Here is a 21,076-nt window from a genome sequence, read left to right on the forward strand (position 1 = left end):
TGTGATGAATCTTGCGATAGCATGCCCTCCTATAAAGAACTACAAGTTGAGTTATTTGCCTTACATAAAAGGTTTATCAAAGTCTCCAAAAGAAACATAATTTTAAAAGAACAAAATGAAAAATTAATGAAACAACTTGAATTTTCTAAATCCATTGAAAAGGAAAAAGAATTTCATATTGAAAAGTTAGAAGAGAAAATAAAAGATATGACTTAAGAAATAGTCAAAATACAAGTAGATAATCAAAATAAGAAGAATTTAGAAATAATTGATCTTAAGAAGTCAATAGAGAATAAAGAAAAAATCATTTATAACTTTACCAAAGGTAAAGAAAATTTTGAAAAAATGATTGGACAACAAAGATTACATGGAAATAGAGAAGGAATCAGATATAATGGAAAAACAAATAAAAGAAGTATGAAGTTATTCATGGGGTATTTTTTTAAAGAAGCAAAGTACTATGCTAGTACTTCCTCAACCAATATACATGAACATACTACTTGCTACATGTGCAAGAATAAAAAACATGCGATGTTTAACTGCCCACTCAAAAGAAAATATGTTAAAGTTCAAGGTGAATGGAAAGTAAACAATGGAACTAGAAATAATTCAAATAAAGTTAAGCAAATTTGGGTTCCAAAAACTAATACCATGAATCCTTCATTGTAGGTGTGCTTTAGGACAACACCATCAAGGGAAAAGTGGTACTTGGACAGTGAGTGTTCAAGACACATAACCGGAGATAGGACCAAGTTCACCACACTAAAACAAAAATATGGTGGATACGTGACCTTCACAATGCCAAAGGTAAAATTATTGGCATTGGTAAAATAGGTAAAGAACCCTCTCTTACAATTGATGATATGTTGTTGTTAGATGGTTTAAAACATAATCTTTTGTGTATTAGTCAATTAAGTGACAAAGGTTTTGAAATAATTTTTAAGAAAGACAAATGCATTATTCAAAATTGTAAGAATGATGAAACCTTATTCACAGCTCATAGGGTAAATAACGCATATTAATTGTATAAATCTTGATAACCTAGTTAATCAAAATGTGACTTGTTTGGCTGCCATGAGTGAAACTAGTTGGCGTTGGCATAGGAAACTAGGACATGCAAGCATGGACCTATTATCTAAACTATCCAAGAAAATTTTAGTAAAAGGATTACCAAATACAAAATTTATAAAAGAAAAGATTTGTGATGCTTGCCAAAAAGGAAAACAAGTCAAAAGAAGTTTCAAAAAGAAGAAGTACATATCAACTAGTAGACCCTTAGAACTCTTACACCTAAACTTATTTGGTCCTACTAGAACCCAAAACTTAGGAGGCAAACAATATGCCTTTGTGATTGTAGATGATTATTCAAGATATACTTGCGTATTGTTCTTAGCAAATAAAGATGAAGCTTGTAACATGTTAATAACTCTATGCAAGAAACTACAAATGAAAAAAGCTATAACGTAACTAACTTTAGAAGTGATCAAGATAGAGAGTTCAAAAACAAAGATGTTGATAAATTTTGTGATGATCATGGTATAAACCATAACTTTTCAGCACCTAGGACTCCAACACAAAATGGAGTTGTTGAAAAAAAAAATAGAACCCTTCAAGAAATGGCAAGAACCATGTTAAATGAAAGTAATTTACCCTAGTACTTTTAGGCTGAAGCCGTAAATACAGCTCGTAATGTTATAAATAGGGTATCTATTAGATCAAGTCTAAATAAAACACCTTATGAACTATGTAAAGGTAGAAGACCCAACATAGCTTACTTCCATGGATTTCGATGTAAATGCTTTGCTCTCAATAATAAGGATGATTTAGGTAAATTTGATGCATAATCAAATGAATGCATTTTCTTAGGATATTCTACAAATAGTAAAGCCTATAGGGTTTATAATAAAAGAACACTTACTATCGTTGAATCTATGCATATAACTTTTGATGAATCAAATAAAGAAATTAAGAATGATGAAAGAAAAGATATCTCACAAAAAGAAGAAAATCTTGAAATAAAAGAGGAAAACAATGATGAAACTTCAAATGAAAACACCATAAGAAACCAAGAACTACCAAACGAGTGGAAATATGTTAAAAGTCATCCAAAAGATCAAATTCTTGGAGAACCATCAAAAGGAGTAACCACTAGAGCATCATTGAAAAATATATGCAACCATTATGCATTTTTATCCCAAGATGAACCCAAAAATATTGAAGAAGCCTTAAATGACGATTCTTGGATTATGGCTATGCAAGAAGAACTAAATCGGTTTGAAAGAAGTCAAGTATGGCAACTAGTACCTAAACCCAAAGAACATTTAATCATAGGAACTAAATGGGTCTTTAGAAATAAGAAGGATGAAAATGGGGTAGTTGTTAGAAATAAAGTTAGGCTAGTAGCACAAGGTTATAATCAAAAAGAAGGTATTGACTACAATCAAACCTTTGCCCTCATAGCAAGAATGGAATCAATTAGAATGCTCCTAGCCTATGCAGCCCATAAGGAATTGAAGCTATATCAAATGGATGTAAAAAGTGCATTCTTAAATGGGTATATAAATGAAGAGGTTTATGTCAAACAGCCACCACGTTTTGAAGATCTAAAACATCTTGATCACACATTTAGATTAACCAAAGCCTCATATGGATTAAAACAAGTTTTTAGAGCTTGGTATAAGAGACTAAGTAAATTCTTACTCAAAAATGACTTTTCAAGAGGAATGGTAGACAGCACTCTATTCATTAAGACCAAAAACAAAGAAATGCTAATTGTTCAAATATATGTGGATGATATCATATTCGATGCTACAAATGAAGAACTATGTAAAAACTTTGCCACATGTATGCAAAAAAGAGTTTGAAATGAGTATGATAGGGGAGTTAAATTATTTCCTAGTGTTACAAATCAAACAAGCCAAAAATGGAACATTCATAAATCAAACTAAATATATTAAATATATGCTTAAAAATTTTGATATGGAACAAAGTAAACCCATAGGAACCCCTATGAGTACCTCAACAAGCCTTGATAGAGATGAAAAGGGAAAACCAGTAAACACAAAACATTATCGAGGAATGATAGGCAGTTTACTATATTTAACTGCAAGTAGACTCGATATCATGTTTAGTGTATGCATGTGTGCTAGATTTCAATCAGCACCTAAGGAATCTCATCAAGTTGCGGTCAAAAGAATTCTAAGATACTTGATAGGAACCCTTGATCTAGGCTTGTGGTATCCAAAGGACACTGATTTTGAAATGATAAGCTATTCAAATGCTGATTATGCTAGATGTAAAAGTGATAGAAAGAGTACTAGTGGCATGTGTCACTTCTTAGGTCGATCCTTAGTATCTTGGTTCTTAAAGAAACAAAACTTTGTGGCCTTATCAACCACCGAGGCTGAATATGTAGCGACCAGGAGTTGTTGTGTGCAAATACTATACATGAAACAACAATTAAAAGACTTCAACCTAGATTATCGAACAATACCAATTAAGTGTGACAACACAAGTGCAATAAACATATCTAAAAATCCCATTTCACACTCAAGAACCAAGCATATTGACATAAGACATCATTTTTTAAGAGATCATGTTCAAAAAGAAGACATAACTCTCGAATTTATTAATAAAAATGATCAATGGGCTGATATCTTCACTAAACCTCTCTCAGAAGATCGATTTATAAACATTAGAAGAGAGCTTGGCCTATTGCACAGCAAAGAAATTAAGTAAAAGGTCAAATTAAGAAAGAAGAAACATTGCAGTCAACCGCCTAACTCAAGACCCAATCGACTGACTGAGCTATGGTTTCTGAAATAGAGAGCAATCAGTCAACTGACGTTGCAGTCAGCTAACTGACTGACGAAAAAACCCTAACTTCGTTTATAAACACACAATTCATTTGATTTGTCAGCCAACTAACCTAGTGTTTCTACTCTTCCTTGCTCTCATCCTCTTCCTTTCCTTAGCTCCTTCTCCTCCAAATATCACCAAACCCTATCTTCCATTTCCGAAATCCATCACTACCACCTTTATTTTTCCATAGAAAAACTTCACAATGTCGAGGATCAAATCTATTGGAAGTAAAAAACCTTCCACTTCTTCTCTAACCATTGAAGACCCATCCATTGAGTAATGGCTTGTAGGCCCACATGCCAAAAGTTTCTATCACAATCATCTAAGTATGAAGGAACCGATCCTAAATAAGGTCCTTGATACTTCCTTTTTTACATCTGATTTCTTTGCATATTATTTCTTTATTTGAAGCCCTAGGATGGAAAAATTTTGTTCTTTATCAAGCTAAGGGACACTTCCCAAACCTTGTCAAAATTTTCTACGCCAATCTTGTTAAAGAGGAACATGGGCTTTCAACCAAAGTAATGGGAAAATCTATCTCTCTCACTCTCGAATCCCTTGCCAGAATTTTTTAAATTACCAATGAAGATTTTGAATGTCCTACTTTTGGAATGTCTTGGATTCTCGAACAGGACTTCTGTTGACCCCATGGGTCATACCCTATTTTGATTATGACAAATACTCAGGTATTTAATGTCTCTTGAGTTTATGTGCAGGTATATCTTGGTAATATCATATGATGGCACTAGGAGACCTAGAGGAAAATGAAGACCCTAGTTGAATATTCATTGTTGTAATTTATATTTGACTTAATTTAGGTATGTAATATTTAAGTAGGAATGGTCTGTAATAATTGGTGCATATCATGCATGTAAAACTTATAAGCTCAATGACCATAGCTGGACCTTAGGGATCACCCTTCGATAGACCGACGGCGGATTTTTCTGGTATCCTAAAGAAGGCCTAGAATGACCCTAGGACACTATATATATATATATATATATATATATGCTCATATGAATAGGGTGATCACATATTTAAAAATAACCAAAATGTATGAAAAATACATATTCGGTCGACCGTACTTGAAAGTACAAAAACCTCTCGGTTGACCGAACCGGGATCGGGTCAACAGTTTGACCACTACCCGATCAGCCGAGCCATGCTCAGTATACTCCACCCGATCAACTGAACTCGTTCTGAGTCAACTATTTGACCACCTGGTCGACTGAGCCCAGATTGCATGCCAATGCCCTGGTCGACCGAGTTCCCACGTGTGAGAACTCCACAGTCTGGTCGACCGAACTACGTAGTTTAAATTCTCTCAATTGACCGAATCGTGCTAAATATAAAAATCGCCCTAGATACTGGTTGTCTGGTCTAACAAACTTCTAGTTCATTTCTTACTCAGACCGAACTCTGCACAACTCGGTCAACCAAACCTGCTTCGGTCGACCAGTGCTCTCAGGTTGTCTCAATATTTTTACCGCGGTTAAATTTTTTAAACAGGGTTAGTTATGCTTAAATTTTTTTAAACAATCCTAATAATACCCTACATGTCATAAACGGTCATAATTTTCCCAACTTCTATATATAGGGGCTTATTTGTGCAAATTAGCTAGAGATTAGCAAGATCATTAACAAAAAATTCTCTCAAATTTAAAAAGCCTATTTTGCCAAATACTATTCCAAATACTCCTCTACTTCATTTGCTTTGATCATCCAAGCCTAGAGAGAGTGTTTAGATTATTAGTGTTTCCTTCTAAATAGCCATATACTCTTATTGATATTTGTATTATTTGATTTTTGTTGAGAGTTTAGCTAGGGTTCCTCCCATGGATTTAACTTGATAAATCTAGTGTTGGGAAAACTCTTAGCTTGAGGATCTTTGCATTGTCATTGCAAGATTCCTTAAGTAATTTTTTTTTTTTTTTTTTTTGTGCAAAATATTTTACAAATCTTGTTTTTCAAACAACTCTTGTGCTTGATACAATTTGAGAAAATATTTTTGAGTTTGTTTGAATAATATTGCTAGCATCTTTGAAACACTAATCTAATATTGAGATTTCATATACTTTGTTTTCAAAGATTAGCTTGCTTGAGCACTCTTGTGCTTGACTGAGTTTAATCATTATAATGAGTGTAGACTGCACATATACACCGCTGAGCTTACAGTTCTTACATGTTTGGTGTGGATTGATTAGTTCTCACGCATATTGTAGTACATATCTACTTAGCGTAAGAAGCATTTCAGTGCATGCAAAATTTTATACAAATTTTTTGTATTCCAGGCGTGGGCCTGAAGAGGGAGACTATACCTTTTGAATAGTCCCAAACTGGCTTAGACCTTGTTAGAAAAGCTAGGTGCGTCATCCTGGTAAGACGTGTTGGTTGAGATCGGTCCCTTGAATTGACTTGGTTATAACCAGCGCTACTCCACCTGTTAAGTGAGCCCTTAGTGGAATTCTTGAGCTTACCAGGTAGAGGCGGGAACGTAGGCACAGTCGGTTGAACCCCGATAACATATCATGTGTTTGTTTATATTTCCACACTTTATATTTACCGCACATGTATGTTATGGTTTGAATGATGCGCATGATTTAAATTTTAGTATATTATATTTATTGGCGCATTTGGGACTGCATAGAAAAACTCTTGGTTGTAATATTCTAATAACATCTAGTTTAACCTAGGAATAAGTTTTAAAAATTCCAATTTACACCCCTCTTGAGAATACACCAATTCTAACAATTGGTATCAAAGCCTCGTGGCATTGACTTAAACATTTTTGCTAAAATATCGAGATGGCTCTCATTGGTGTATCCCCATTCAGAGAGGGGCAATCACCTACTAGTCCATTATTTTGTGGTGTCGATTACACCACCTAGAAAATTAGAATGACCATATTTTTAAAAACTATGGAATGGAGGGTCTGGCTTGTGACTGCTAAAGGAAGATGTGCACAAATAAATGAAATTGATTTTAACAAGATTAATTCTAATGTCATGGATATATTGTACTGTTCTTTAGATTATAATATCTTTGTTGAGTTTGTGGCATGTCATAGTACACAGGAAATCTAAGATGAACTAGAAAAGAAATATGGAGAATTCCAAGAGAAGGAGATCGTAACTCCTCTGAATGCTCCAAGCTCAAATGATCAGAATGAGGTAAATCATGAGCTAGAAATCAACGAGGAGGTATATGATTCTCACTCTAGCTCATTTGATGATTATTGTGATGAATGATGTGATGTATCATATACTGAATCATCTGTTGATAATACTATTAATAATGCATGCAATGATTCTTATGGAAAATATTGCAATATATTGTTTGTTGAATCATCTGCTAAACCTTGTGATAATTTTGTCAATGATTCATGCGATGTTTATTGTGAAAAATCTTGTGATGAATCATCTAATAGATCATGTGATGTTTTGGCTGAAAATTCATGCACTGATTTATATGATAATGCTTGTGTTGAATTGTGTGATGAATCATGTGCTAATTTGATAAATAAAAGCATGTCATTCTACAAAGAACTAGAAAAGGATTTACTTAAAATGTATAAGCTTCTAGTTCGGATGTCTAAGCAGAAAATAGTCATGAAGAAAGAAAATAAAAGTGTGGCAACACAATTAGATGATCTAAAAGATTATCATGCCACATTAGAAAATAAAAAATTGAGAAAATATTCAAAATTTTCTTCTTAGATGAAGAAATAGATGATTATTCTAAATGTGCTCTCAAAATTAAAAAATGAAAAGAATAATCATAATAAACCCTTTAGAGTTAAGAAGAAATGTTTTCAAAAAGGGTTCACTTTGTAAATTCCATCGTCATAAATTTTTCCATGCCACATCTAGTAAAAATTGGGTATGCAAGCACAATCTTTCACAATTATTCAAAACTTGCTTGCACCATAGAATGAAAGGGCACGTCAGTTTTAATTGTCTATTTAGAAGTGCCTGAGGCCTAGACAAAGAAATGATATGGATGATCATGAAAGCAAACCCCGTAGGTCCTAAGGAAAAATGGATTTAAATTAATAATACTTAATTATTAAATATTTCCTTAGATCCTAGGAGTAGGTTTAGGGGGTAGTAATGACTATAGGCTCGGGAAGTGGTGCATACTTAAAATTCTTTGAAAATTTTGGTAGTAATGACTATAGGCTCAGGAAGTGGTGCATACTTAAAATTCTTTGAAAATTTAGCCAATACAAAAAGTCATGAAAAATATCCAATCTAATCACTTAATGAAGAAATATCATGATGATTGGATAAAATATGAAAACAATGGATGTAGCATAATTGAATGAAATCCACTTCCAAATCGACGAAGCATTATTTTCCTAGTAAATAATTCAAATTGCTTAACACACGCTTAAATATGAATATCTAAAGTTAAGCATACTCTGTCCATTGCACAAGTTTGAGTTTTAGGAAATAAATTCTTTTATTTAAACATCTTATCCTAAACTCATCTTGAATGTCTTAAATGCCTAATAAAATGGTTAGTCATCACTCTAGGCTTAAAGCATTATTCATCATAAATGACTAATATATATTGAGTGCTTCTCATAACTTTAACCAAATTAGAGGCGTCCACTAAGGGAATCAAACTCATAAATCAAAATATTCCCCTTGAGCTTAAAATATAAAAATCCTCTAATCTTGGTTCACTACCTCTTCCATTGGAATTCTTTGCCCTTTCAAGACTATTTTCGACAAAGACTCTTCCTATCACTTGATGCGTATCCTTGCTCTTGATTATGATCATATCTAAAGGATACTTTCTATTCTCCAAAGAGCATCGTTCTTCAAAAATCTATATACTCCTAAATGCTCTTTATCTAAATAGCTAGGACTTACCTTCTAGCCTGCTTATACTATACAATGTCCTGCTTCACCTAAATACTCTTCTAAGCTTAATGATAATCTTGTTATCCAAGAGTATTTATCCTCTATAGCTCAAACAAAGCTCTCAAATTTTAAAATTAAATCATTTAGAGCTTCATATCTTTAGTGAAGTTAAATGACTAATATAATAGCTATAGATTTCAACATATACAAAATTGCAAATGTCTAAGAAATCTATGCACGAACATTAAAAATGAAAAGCCATTTGGACTTGGGCCTCTCAAACATTTGAAGATTGTAAGAAAAGAGGCAGTTATAGGCTTTATTCATTGAAGGAATATTGATTGTGACTCCTTGGGTCCTTTGAAGCCTATGCATCTACTGCCAAGATAAAATCACTAAAAATTCTTGGCTAAGGAATTTGAAAGATAAAAAGGGCATGATTTGGTTGTGTGCATAACTCACAGGGAGCATTACTCTTTCATGACTACAAAAATTAAATGCTCTCATTATCTTATAATACCCATTCCCATACGCCTTTATGAATTACAGCATTGCACTGAACTCATATCTATCCTCTACTCTCTACCATTTATATTCTATGATGGATAGATTATATTTTATAAATTGTTATTTGCTACCTAATTGCATGCTTAGTCTAAAATGTCTCCTGCATGGCCGATGCAGTTGATGAGAATTGTATGCTGGTAATGGATATAGGTTCTTGTGTGCCTTGAACTTAATTATAAATTACTTAATTAAACTTATTAGGTACGGGTTTCATGGGAAAATGTTCGATTTACAAACGGCATGCTGTTGAAATTTCGACAAGAATTTTCCCAAAATAAAACCTTGTGCTAAAGATGATTATGATAAAATTGATGTTAAAACATTTTTGAAAGGATGAGTGAAACCAAATAGATAATTAAATTTCATCCTAGCATAATCATCAATCGTTTAGAAACGCTTAGATTCATCCCTATAGGAAGCGCATAAATGATCCATATGCATCACTTTCGTTTACTGAATATCGAGGCTCTTAAGAATACCCTAAACATTATATCCAATGCTTAAAGGCTTATGATTTGATATGGAATGTTCTTGGGTCATGGACAATATAGCATGCCTTAATATACATTCTCTGATGCATCTACGGTCTATAGGGACAACTATACTAATCAAATGACCAATGTAATTGACAAATACTCGGTATAGTTGATTTTAAAGACTTGAATTGATGGCTTATACTACTAGGCATAATGAAATTAATCTTTGGTTGGTATAAGTAGTTAAAGAATCTAAGCATGTACTCAAATTGATAGGGGAAGCATCTAAACATAAATTCCTATTTGATTTTGCTCACAAATATGTTTAGCTTAGATCTATCACAAACTCAATTTGGCATATGATTGAATGAAATGTTTTTATTGAAAATCATAATCTAAAGCATGTTTATATTGCCACAACTGTTTGTGTTTGCCATATAATAGTGCATGCGATTGTTGAATTTTTAAGATCATTATGGTTTTGGTTTTCTAGTTATGTTATGAATGTACTTAAATGTTAAAACCAGAAAAATGTTGCTTGCTCAAAGTTTCTTTTTCAGCAGACACCACCAGTACTTTAAGCAAACATCATAAAGGGGATACATATTTATATATATATATATATATTTACATGTACTTTTGGCAAGATCAAATTTCAAAACTAAACTCTTTATCACTTTCCTTATTATTATTATATACTATATGTTTTAAATTGCATAACTGGTTTGGTACTTCACATGAAAATGTATGCAAACTAGTTAGACTGTTTTTATGCTCAAATATTTCACGGGTCTTATGATATGATTTAAATTTCCAGGGTTTGTGGATAATTTTTATCTAATTATGTTTGTTATGTCCTTTGAGCTTTTTAAATGACTAGTTATAAAGTTTGTGTGCTTAATTGTTATAATTCATACTTTATGAGGTTATCTCAGTCATTCATTTCATATAGTATGGCTATTCATATCTCTTGGATGATTGTGTGGTATACCTTTGCTTATTATATTGATCATACTGGACTATTTGAGTTGAGTCAATTGTTCTAAATTAATATACTACTCAATCAGGTCACTTGTATACAGGTATTTTTAGGAAAAATGTTCTGTTTTCAAGCGGCATGCTGCCAAATTTTTCACAAACCTTTTCCCAAACATATCTTGTATTCAGATGATTATTCGCCTAAATAGTTAAATATTTATCTAGACGCTTTTTGTTGTTGCCAAAAGGGGGAGAAGTAGGTAAGAATTTGTCATCATCAAAAAGGGGGAGATTGTTGACCCCATGGGTCATACCCTGTTTTGATTATGACAAATACTCAGGAATTTAATGTCTTCCGAGTTGATGTGCAGGTTTATCTTGGTAATATCATATGATGGCACTTGGAGACCTAGAGGAAAATGAAGACCCTAGTTGAATATTCTTTGTTGTAATTTATATTTGATTTAATTTGGGTCTGTAATATTTAAGTAGAAATGGTCTGTAATAATTGGTGCATACCATGCATGTAGAACTTATAAGCTCAATGACCATAACTGGACCTTAAGGATCACCCTTCAGTCGATCGACGTCGGATTTTTCGGTATCCTAAAGAAGGCCTAGAATGACCTTAGGACACACACACACACACACACACACACACACATATATATATATATGGTCATATGAATAGGGTGATCACATATTTAAAAAGAATCGAAATGTATGAAAAATACATGTTCGGTCGACCGTACTTAAAAGTACAAAAACCTCCCGATCGACCGAACCGGGACCGGGTCAACAGTTTGACCACTGCCCGATCAGTCGAGCCATGCTCAGTATACTCCACCCGATCGATTGAACTTGTTCTGAGTCAACTATTTGACCACCTGGTAGACTAAACCCAGATTGCATGCCAATGCCCTAGTCGACCGAGTTCCCACGTGTGAGAATTCAACAATCTGGTCAACCGAAGTACGTAGTTCAAATCCTCTTGGTCGACCAAACCGTGCTAAATAGAAAAATCGTCCTGGAGACTAGTTGTCCAGTCGACTGAACTTCTAGTTCATTTCTTACCCGGTCGACTGAACTCTGCACAACTCAGTCAACTGAACCTGCTTCAGTCGACCGGTGCTCTCGAGTTGCCCCAATATTTTCACCGCGGTTAAATTTTTTAAACAGGGTTAATTATGCTTAAATGTTTTTAAACAATCCTAATAATACCCTACATGTCCTAAATGGTCATAATTTGCCCAACTTCTATATATAGGGGCTCATTTCTGCAAATTAGCTAGAGATTAGTAAGATCATTAATGAAAAATTCTCTCAAATTTGAAAAGCCTATTTTGCCAAATACTATCCCAAATACTCCTCTACTTCATTTTCTCTGATCATCCAAGACTAGAGAGAGTGTTTAGATTATTAGTGCTTCATTCTAAATAGCCCTATACTCTCATTGATATTTGTATTATTTGATTTTTGTTGAGAGTTTGGCTAGGGTTCTTCCCACATATTCAACTTGATAAATCTTGTGCTCGGAAAACTCTTTAGCTTGAAGATCTTTGCATTGTCATTGCAAGATTCCTTAAGTAATTATTTTTGTGTGCAAAATATTTTACAAAGCTTGTTTTTCAAACAACTCTTGTGTTTGATACAATTTGAGAAAATATTTTTGAGTTCGTTTGAATAATATTGCTAGCATCTTTGAAACACTAATCTAATATTGAGATTTCATATACTTTGTTTTCAAAGATTAGCTTGCTTGAACACTCTTGTGCTTGACTTATTATAATCATTATATTGAGTGTAGATTGCACATATACACCGTTGAGCTTACAGTTCTTACATGTTTGGTGTGGATTGATTAGTACTTGTGCATATTGTAGTACATATCTGCTTAGTGTAAGAAGCATTTTTATGTACGCAAAAATACATTTTGAAAAATACCATCTTTTTACTTTTCTGTTACACAAGGCTCTAATGAATTAATTTGGAAATGGCTTGATAACTGCACTTTAAGTTCCTTAGGATCGACACTCGACCTCCCCGCTTTCTACTAATCTTGGGATTATTAGGTAGTATAAATATTATTTTTGGTAGTTAAGGACCCCAAACCTTGGCGAGCCTACCAGTTTCTAAAAGGAGATATTACATTCAAGGGGGGTAATGCATGATAGTTTGCTACATGTTATTCTAAAATTCTAACATAAGCTTTGAAATTGTTAATATTTATGTAATGACTTGTTAAGGGCAATCTTAATGTAAGGGCCTTATTAAGGCTTTCTCGTTTTGCTCCTTATTTGTCATAATCAAAAAGGGAGAGATTGTTGGCCTAACAAGGCTTAATTTCATTTTGATGATAACAAATCAAAGTTACTTAATGTGTTTTTAAGTTAAGTTTCAGAATTCAAGTGTTTTATGAAGTCAAGTGATTCTACTTGAGGAGATATGTTGAAGTTTAGACTTAAAGCTACAAGTCATGAAGGACATGAAGAATATTGAAGTATTGATCAAAGCTCAAATGGATATTGAAAGCTTTACAATATGAAGACATAGGAACTTAGATAGTTTTATCTTGTTAAGTCTCATGTAAGTACTTCTATACTCAATATTGAAGTTGAAACTCTTAGGATTCATTCTGGACTTAGAGACCTGATTTAGGATATGGAAAATATTTTCATAAAGTCTAAAATATGTTTTCCAAATTAACAAAACAAGTTTTGGAATCAAAAGCTTGAAACACACTAAGTGGTTAGTGGTCAGGCAACTAATGACTTTGCATCAGGCGACTGATATGCTACTGACTTTGTTAATGAAAAACAGAAGGGGATCAGGAGACTAAACCATAGGGTCAGGCGACTGACCTGTTACTGACTGTTCTTATGCTTTATTTTTAAAGAAGATCAGGCGACAAACCCTATGGCTTAGTTGACTATGTCGATGTTTGGAACTTATAACAGCGTAGATTTTGTTTCTAAATTTGAACGTTTAGGTTTCCAAACTTGAAGCAAACTTGGGGAAAATAGTAACTAATGTTTTTACTCTATATAAAGTTAATCTTTTCACAAATTAGGTTAACCATTACTCACATATAACTCTAAATTCATGTTATACTCTTGAAAATCTTTTTGAACAGTTGCTATGAGTTCTTGTTGATAACCTAGCGAAATTCTAATATGATTTTTTAAAATTCATACTCTACAATCAGATTACTTGTGATATATTCATGAGCTTCACTTTTATATTGATTTATTGAAGTATGTTGTGCTCTAAGGTGTACAAATTGTGCTCTGTTGAAGAGTATTTTTATTGTACATACAAACTCGTATTGCTAGTTTTGTTATTGACGGTTCAGGTTGTTGAATTGTTGTCTAGTGAGAGGGTTGTTCTCGTTAGAAAGGGATCTCCACATTGAATGGAGGGAGGGGTGCTTCACCTAGTTAACGAAGTGGGAAAGGAAATCCTTAGAGCGTGTTGCTTGAGGCAAGGACATAGGCTGCTAGCCGAACATTGTAAAAAATCTTTTGTTCAATCTTCTTCTTCCCTATCTCTTTAATTCTTGCAAGTTATAATTTGTGTGTATGATTTTTATATTCATTGGAAAGTTGTTGAATATTGGGATTTGATAGTGATTGAATCAAGTTATCATAGTGTATGTTGGTTTGTGTTGTTGGATTAAAAAAACCATATAAGAATCAATATTTGAATTCAGGTGTGAAATTGCTGAGGCAAATTTATTATAATTGAATGCTTGATTGAAGCATAGCTATCAAAGTTGCTCAATATATACTACTGAATTTGTGGCTTGAGGAAATTATTGACTATTGATGAAAATCATATTCTGCTATTTGATCAACTAAATTAATTAAAATTTAAGTTTAGTTTGTAATTTCAGCTTTCATATTCATATCTAGGACTATTGATTGATATAGTATAGTCGCTTATTAGCTTATTGTGATTGCGTGATTGTGGCAATTTAAATTAAAAAGGGTTAAAATAAACTGAAATTCTGCTAATAAATTTTTAAATACCCAACTCATCCCCCCCATTCTGCTAATAAATTTTTAAATACCCAACTCATCCCCCCCCCCCCCCCCCCCTTTTTTTTCTTGGAATTACATCTTTAATTTCAGAAATGATACAAGATATCTAAAACAATTTGTCTTGTGCTTGGATTCAAAGGAAAGGAAACTAACTACAATGCCACATGACACTTTAAGGGAAACGGAACATACTAACTCCTCTAAAACCCTTTTAAGAAATAAAAAATACAATCGATGACCCAAACTCCCAACCCAATACGGATATTTGTGTATAAAAATGAAAAAAAAAATCAAATATCGGACGAAAACCACATTTCTATTTAGTATTTATGGTTTAAAATTTTAATTTTCAAAATTTTATGAAAAAAATCGATTTCAATTTCTATTTTAGAAAACAACCTAGCCAACCAAACAAAAGTATATGCTGATAAAGATTAAATATGGGATAACTTGAATTTTTTAATTTTCATTTGAACTTAATAAATAAAATTAGTTGTTTTGATTTTTATTCAATGTTACTATATTTTATTTAATTAAAAATTATTCCAGCTATAAAGTTATTTGGACTTTTTTCTCATTTACAGTCAATTGCAATAGTCAACTTTACCGGAGGTTCAGACTTTTGATTCTACTATTTTATGATACTCCGCATTGATCATATCATATTTTCTCTCATAATAATTAATTAGAATAAGAATATTTTGTATTTGGGTCCATCATTTATGTTCATTGAGGCTAGAAAAACTTACAACCAATAGTCAAAAATAATTGAAATTTAATGTTTACTGACTTGTTTATTCTACTATCCCAGTCTTCTGGTGCTTCAAATATTGCCTTCCCTGCTTTTAGTTTATTCTAGATGATTCTTCCTAACACCATAAAAAAATGTGTTCTTGGCATTCTTCACAAACCTTCCTACAAATGTACAAAAAAATAGCAACAAGGATGAATTCTATGCTGTAGTCATCTTGAATGAATCCCTTGAGGATGTGACATTGATTTGTTTCACATAGCCTGCGCACCTATTTAATTGCCTAATCTACAATTCTTTAATATATTTTTATAATACAATCTTATCCAAAGTAGATATAACTCCAAATTCAAAGTCTCTCCAAACAGTTCAAGCCTATGTTTACTTTCACTCATTTCCCAAACTTCTAGCTTTTTCATATTTGCTTACCAATGATTTTTCCAGGCAAATGCCCATACACATAGGGGAGATATTTATTTGTGAACAATCAAACTGCAAAGCAAGTGATCCCCTTCACCACAACGCAGGTTTTTATTTTCCCCATTTTTTTTCCCGACTACAAGTGGTAGATTCATACAACAACAACAACAAACTCACAAAGACTGAATACAAGATAATTCAATCTAGTACACGACTTTGACTGGCTTGCAACCTTTATCAATCGATTCCTTCACTGCATCAAGCACCAGCTGGGTCTTCCTACTGATGGTTGGCCACTTCTCTTCGGGCTTTGAACCACTTCCTTTAACACTTTTAACCAACCCAGCAAACTCTGTCACCATGCGAGCTTCCTGTGGAATGTCTGTCGCAATTGTGTGTTCACTTGGCACTGAGTTCCATCCGGTCACTAGCTCAGTAAACCCAGACTTTGTAGCAGCTGAAAATGATGCTTGGTTCTCATTAAATGGAATGACAAAATCACGAAGATGCAAAGTCCCCTTTGTTCCAACTGCAGTTACATCCATGGTCAAATGGGATATGAAGGAACAATGAAAAGTTGCCACTTTCCCGTCTTCCCATTGCAAGGACGACCCACAAGATATGATCACCCCTGCTTCATTAAAAACAGCCCCATGCAGAGCGATGACTGTTTTAGGCAGTTCATAGTTTGCAATCCACAGAATTGCCCTGATGCAGTACCACCCCATATCACCAAGACAACCCAGAGCATCAAGGTCTGGTTTAACACGAATATTATTCTTGAGAAAATCAGGACCAGCACCAAACGTTAAGCAGGCATTTATCTGCAAAAGAGGCTCAACCGAAATATATGATAAATAAAACATTAAAAGTGAAAAATATTACGTCTAATGCAAGTGTAAAAGTACGAAAGAAGTGTAAAAGTAAGAAAACAAATTACACAAAATGTTAGGTTTTTGGAAAAAGAAGTGTAAATACAAACTTACATTATGTCTAATGCAAGTGTATTTACAATGTGTTTACAAACTTGCACAAGTAGTGCCATTACATTTACAAAGCAAGTGTGCATTTACAATGTGTCATTACATGTCAAATAAGTGTTCGAGAGATATCAAACAATGTGGGCCCAAAAAGTGTTTGAGAAATATAAACTAAGTGTCTAACCTTAAAAATACACTTAAAAATTACTGACATGTTTTTGAAGTGTCCAAACATGTTCAAGGAGTGTCCAAGGATTTTCAGTGTCTAACATTGAGACAACACAGATATGGCACCCCTATAAAAGTATTGTGCTATATAGCCACTCAAAGAAAGTGACTGGCTCTTGAGGTTACTGATGACAGAAATGAATATGTTTTATTTGGGCTTGCAAACCTCACACAACCCCCCACCCCCCCCCCCCTCCCCCCCCAAAAAAAAAAAATATGTGTGTTTGCAGAGAAAAAATATATATATCTCAGAAATAGCCCCAAAATGGGATATTACTATAATGCTCTATAGCAACAAATTCCTTAGTCCCAGCAGATAGGGTTGGTTATTTGAATATGAATCCTTTCCCAATTTCCCATCATTCTACTCAATATAGATCAGACCAGAAATTACCAAATGCACTGCAACAGACCTACTCTAATAATTTATGTTAATGAACAGTATTAGAGTTTAGAAGGCATTTTTGTGCTACATAAAAATCTCAATGATCAAAAGAACATCAATCAATAAGCAAAGAAAGATTCTAAAGAAATTACAGCAACTCACAAAAATTGGAAAATTAATCCACAAATACCATTAGAGAAGCATGTAACTAAATTCAATTCAAAGGCAAGTCAATTTTTAATAACATAAATAATCAAGTAGGAAGGTAACTTCTTTCCCTTTTCCACACCAAAGAAATCAAATGCACATCCTAATTAGACAATCCTAGCTACCATCAATTACATATACTTAGAACTGCTTTATCACTACCACACTCCATATGTACATTAGAAAGCATGATTATGGAAATTAAATATGTCATGGTTTCGTTTTGCTGGTCTTCAACCGTACACCATTGTTCTCTAAAGCAAAGAGAAATTGAACATACTCAATTGGACTATAACATGTTTTCTTTGTTAGATTACTACTCTACCTAAAAGCTTAAGCAGTTAGGTGGTAGGCCGACAATGCATATCAAGCCTTATCACTCTCCCCCACACGTGCAGCCCAATTACATGTGGTGCAATAAAAACATGACGAACAACACCCATTACAAGGAATAAGATAATTCTCAACAAGAAAACAATAAATGCAAGCAACAAGACTAGAACCCAAGATCTCTTGGCAACCATGGCTCTGATACACCATGTCAGAATATAACTTTACCTTAAACTGTAAGGTTTTGGGCCAACAATATATACCAAACCTTAAGATGCTTCATTGTGTTAAGTTAGCATGGACATAATCAGTACCACCTGGTTGTTTACCACAGTAGGGCTGCAAATTCATCATCTGATCGGCATTGTTTTGTTTGGGGGAGGGAGTAAATGTACTAAGTAAATGTACTAAAAGAAAAAGGAAAAAGAAATCAGAAAATACAATCTCCAACAACACTTTGTTCACTAACAATGAAAACGACCAATGTCTCCCAGTTAGTTATGCAACTATAATTAGTTTGGTATAATTTCAAAAATGTCTAGAAAACCAAAACAGCAGAGCAAGTGACCTGGGAGAAAAATTGTTCAGGAATTATTTTGAATTAAATTTTTTTCTGAAAATTGTTCAGGTATAATTATGTCATTTCATGAAAACTAGACACTGAATTTGTATTGTGCCTCTCTTCTGCATTCAATGTTCTGTAAAATGTTTTAACAGCACCCCCTGTCATGCTTAGCATTAATTCTTTCTCACTCTCTCAAAATCCCCCTCACTTTTGGATTCCCCCTGGCTTAGAGAATCCCTTCAGCCGTCAGAACCCCCTATTGCCACCACTGAAGCATTGGATTCCTGGGAAACTCAAGCTCAATCATACAGCAAACTCTCCTTTCGCAGAAGCCCCTTCTACACCGTACAATTTTATTCAGAATCAAACCTGTTCAAGATTTCTTGCACCGACTCACTTCTATGCTATGCATTTGCACATTCAAATACTATGAAATTTTTAAATAAAACGTTAATAAAAATAACTGAATAATAATCCTACATATTTATTGGGGAAAAAAGAAACGAGGGTTATCAACCACCGAACAATCTTTACCCAAAAACGGCAAACAGATAATAAATAAATAAATTCTCAAAACGAGTAAATAAATAAGCAGCATTAACTCAAAAGATGCTGACCACTTTGAGCTCCCCAAAAAGCAGCGCATCGGAGAGGAAGTCTCGCATCTTGGCCGTGCGCGGGTGGTGCATCCACATGGTACCGTCCATGAACTGAACACCGTTGGATTCGCAAGCCTGCAGAATCTCGTCGAGCTCGGCGACGTTGAGAGCCACAGGCTTCTCGAGGAGCACGTGCTTCCTCTTACGGGCAGCGGCGATGGCCCATGACACGTGGAGGCTGGTGGGGAGGGGAACGTAGACGGCGTCGACGTCGGGGTCGTCAAGGACAGCATCGTAGCTGCCGTAGACCTTGGCCGACGGCGGGAAGCCATTGTCGGCGGCGAATCGCGAGGCCTTGTCGATGGAGCGACTACCGACGGCGTAGAGAGAGGCGTTAGGGGCGAGCGTAATGGCTCTAGACACTTTACGAGCGGTCTTCGCACATCCCAAAATGCCAAATCGGATTCGATCGTCGGCCATTTCTCAGGGGTACGCCGTAAGCGCAAAGCGAGAGAGAGAGAGAGAGAGAGAAGGGGAGAGAGACGACGAAGACCAATCAGTCCAATCAGTCTGAGTGTGGAGCGGAGGGAATGCTGCACGCTGTTGCTTTCGCCGGAAAGTGGAAACGGAATTTGGTTGGAGTTTTTTCCCCCCCATTTGGTTTAATTTATTTAAAAATATTTAAGAAAAGTGTTGTGTTTTGTGGCTCATATAATTGAAGTTTTTTCCCAATTTATATTTTTTTTTCAATATATTAAATAATATCTTTCTTGAGAAAATAATTTACAGAATAATCCTAACGTAATCTCGCTATTTGGAATAACGAGATTTAAAAGCAAATCTTGTCACTTCAAACAACGAGATTTGTTACGAGTTATTTCAAAATTTTTTTTTTTTAAAAAGATATTATTTAATATATATTTTTAAAAAATGATGAATCAAAAAATAAATTCTTCTACGTAATAAATCGGAAATAAATTTTTTTAATAAATTTTTTTTTAAATGATAAATCAGGAAATAAATTCTTCTGCGTAATAAATCAGGAAATAAATTATTTTATATGATAGCGAGATTTGCCACGTGTCATTTTGAGAATCTTATTTGCTCTTTCATAATATATAATGATTATAAGATAATTCAAATATTAAGATAATGATTATAAGATAATTCAAATATTAAGATCAATTATAAAGATACAAAATTAAAATAATATATTATTTTAATATGACACTGAATATAAATACAACCTTATTATTAATTAAAAAAAGTGCGTAGGAAAATCATATTTGAAATTTAATATTTCATTAAATATTACCATTAAAATATATAATATAAATAATATTTTGGTGTAACTTTTTTATGTGTTTTTACTAAAATTAATTGTCATCTATATGTAGTTCAATGATTAGTTTTAACAATAATATTATAATTTAACACATTATCTTATATTATTTGTTCAGTATAATTGATAACTATTGATAAATTCATATGAATAATATAATATTTATAAAAATTGCATGTTGTATGAAAAACTTCAATAATATTATGAACATGTACATATGATATAAATTTATTTGCGGCTGAAAAATAATAATTTACTTATAATATATGTAAACAAAAATGTAACACAGTATATATATTTCTATAATTTTGATAAATATTAATTAAATTAATTTTATGATTCTCGTGGAGAAAAATTATATTGTATAGTATTTATTTATTAAATTTTAAAAATAATTCTAACCATTTTTACCCATGACTGATTGTTGGAGTAATCACTTAGGAAACCCCCATTATTATCTATGCAATCTGGGGTAAAAA

General features: G+C 33.4%; 1 protein-coding gene across 1 annotated transcript; it reads right to left on the minus strand.

The window, feature by feature from the left end:
• Window positions 1-15,935: 15,935 nt before the first annotated feature.
• LOC131162279 (uncharacterized oxidoreductase At4g09670-like) lies at window positions 15,936-19,915 on the minus strand. The gene is made up of 2 exons (XM_058118587.1): window positions 19,274-19,915; window positions 15,936-16,785 (listed from the first exon to the last, which is right to left on the minus strand). Exons 1-2 carry the CDS (start codon window positions 19,733-19,735, stop codon window positions 16,165-16,167), a joined length of 1,083 nt encoding a protein of 360 aa, XP_057974570.1. The 5' UTR covers window positions 19,736-19,915; the 3' UTR covers window positions 15,936-16,164.
• Window positions 19,916-21,076: the final 1,161 nt, after the last annotated feature.

This window comes from Malania oleifera, chromosome 8 (assembly GCF_029873635.1).
Source record: "Malania oleifera isolate guangnan ecotype guangnan chromosome 8, ASM2987363v1, whole genome shotgun sequence".
Classification (NCBI taxonomy): domain Eukaryota; kingdom Viridiplantae; phylum Streptophyta; class Magnoliopsida; order Santalales; family Ximeniaceae; genus Malania; species Malania oleifera.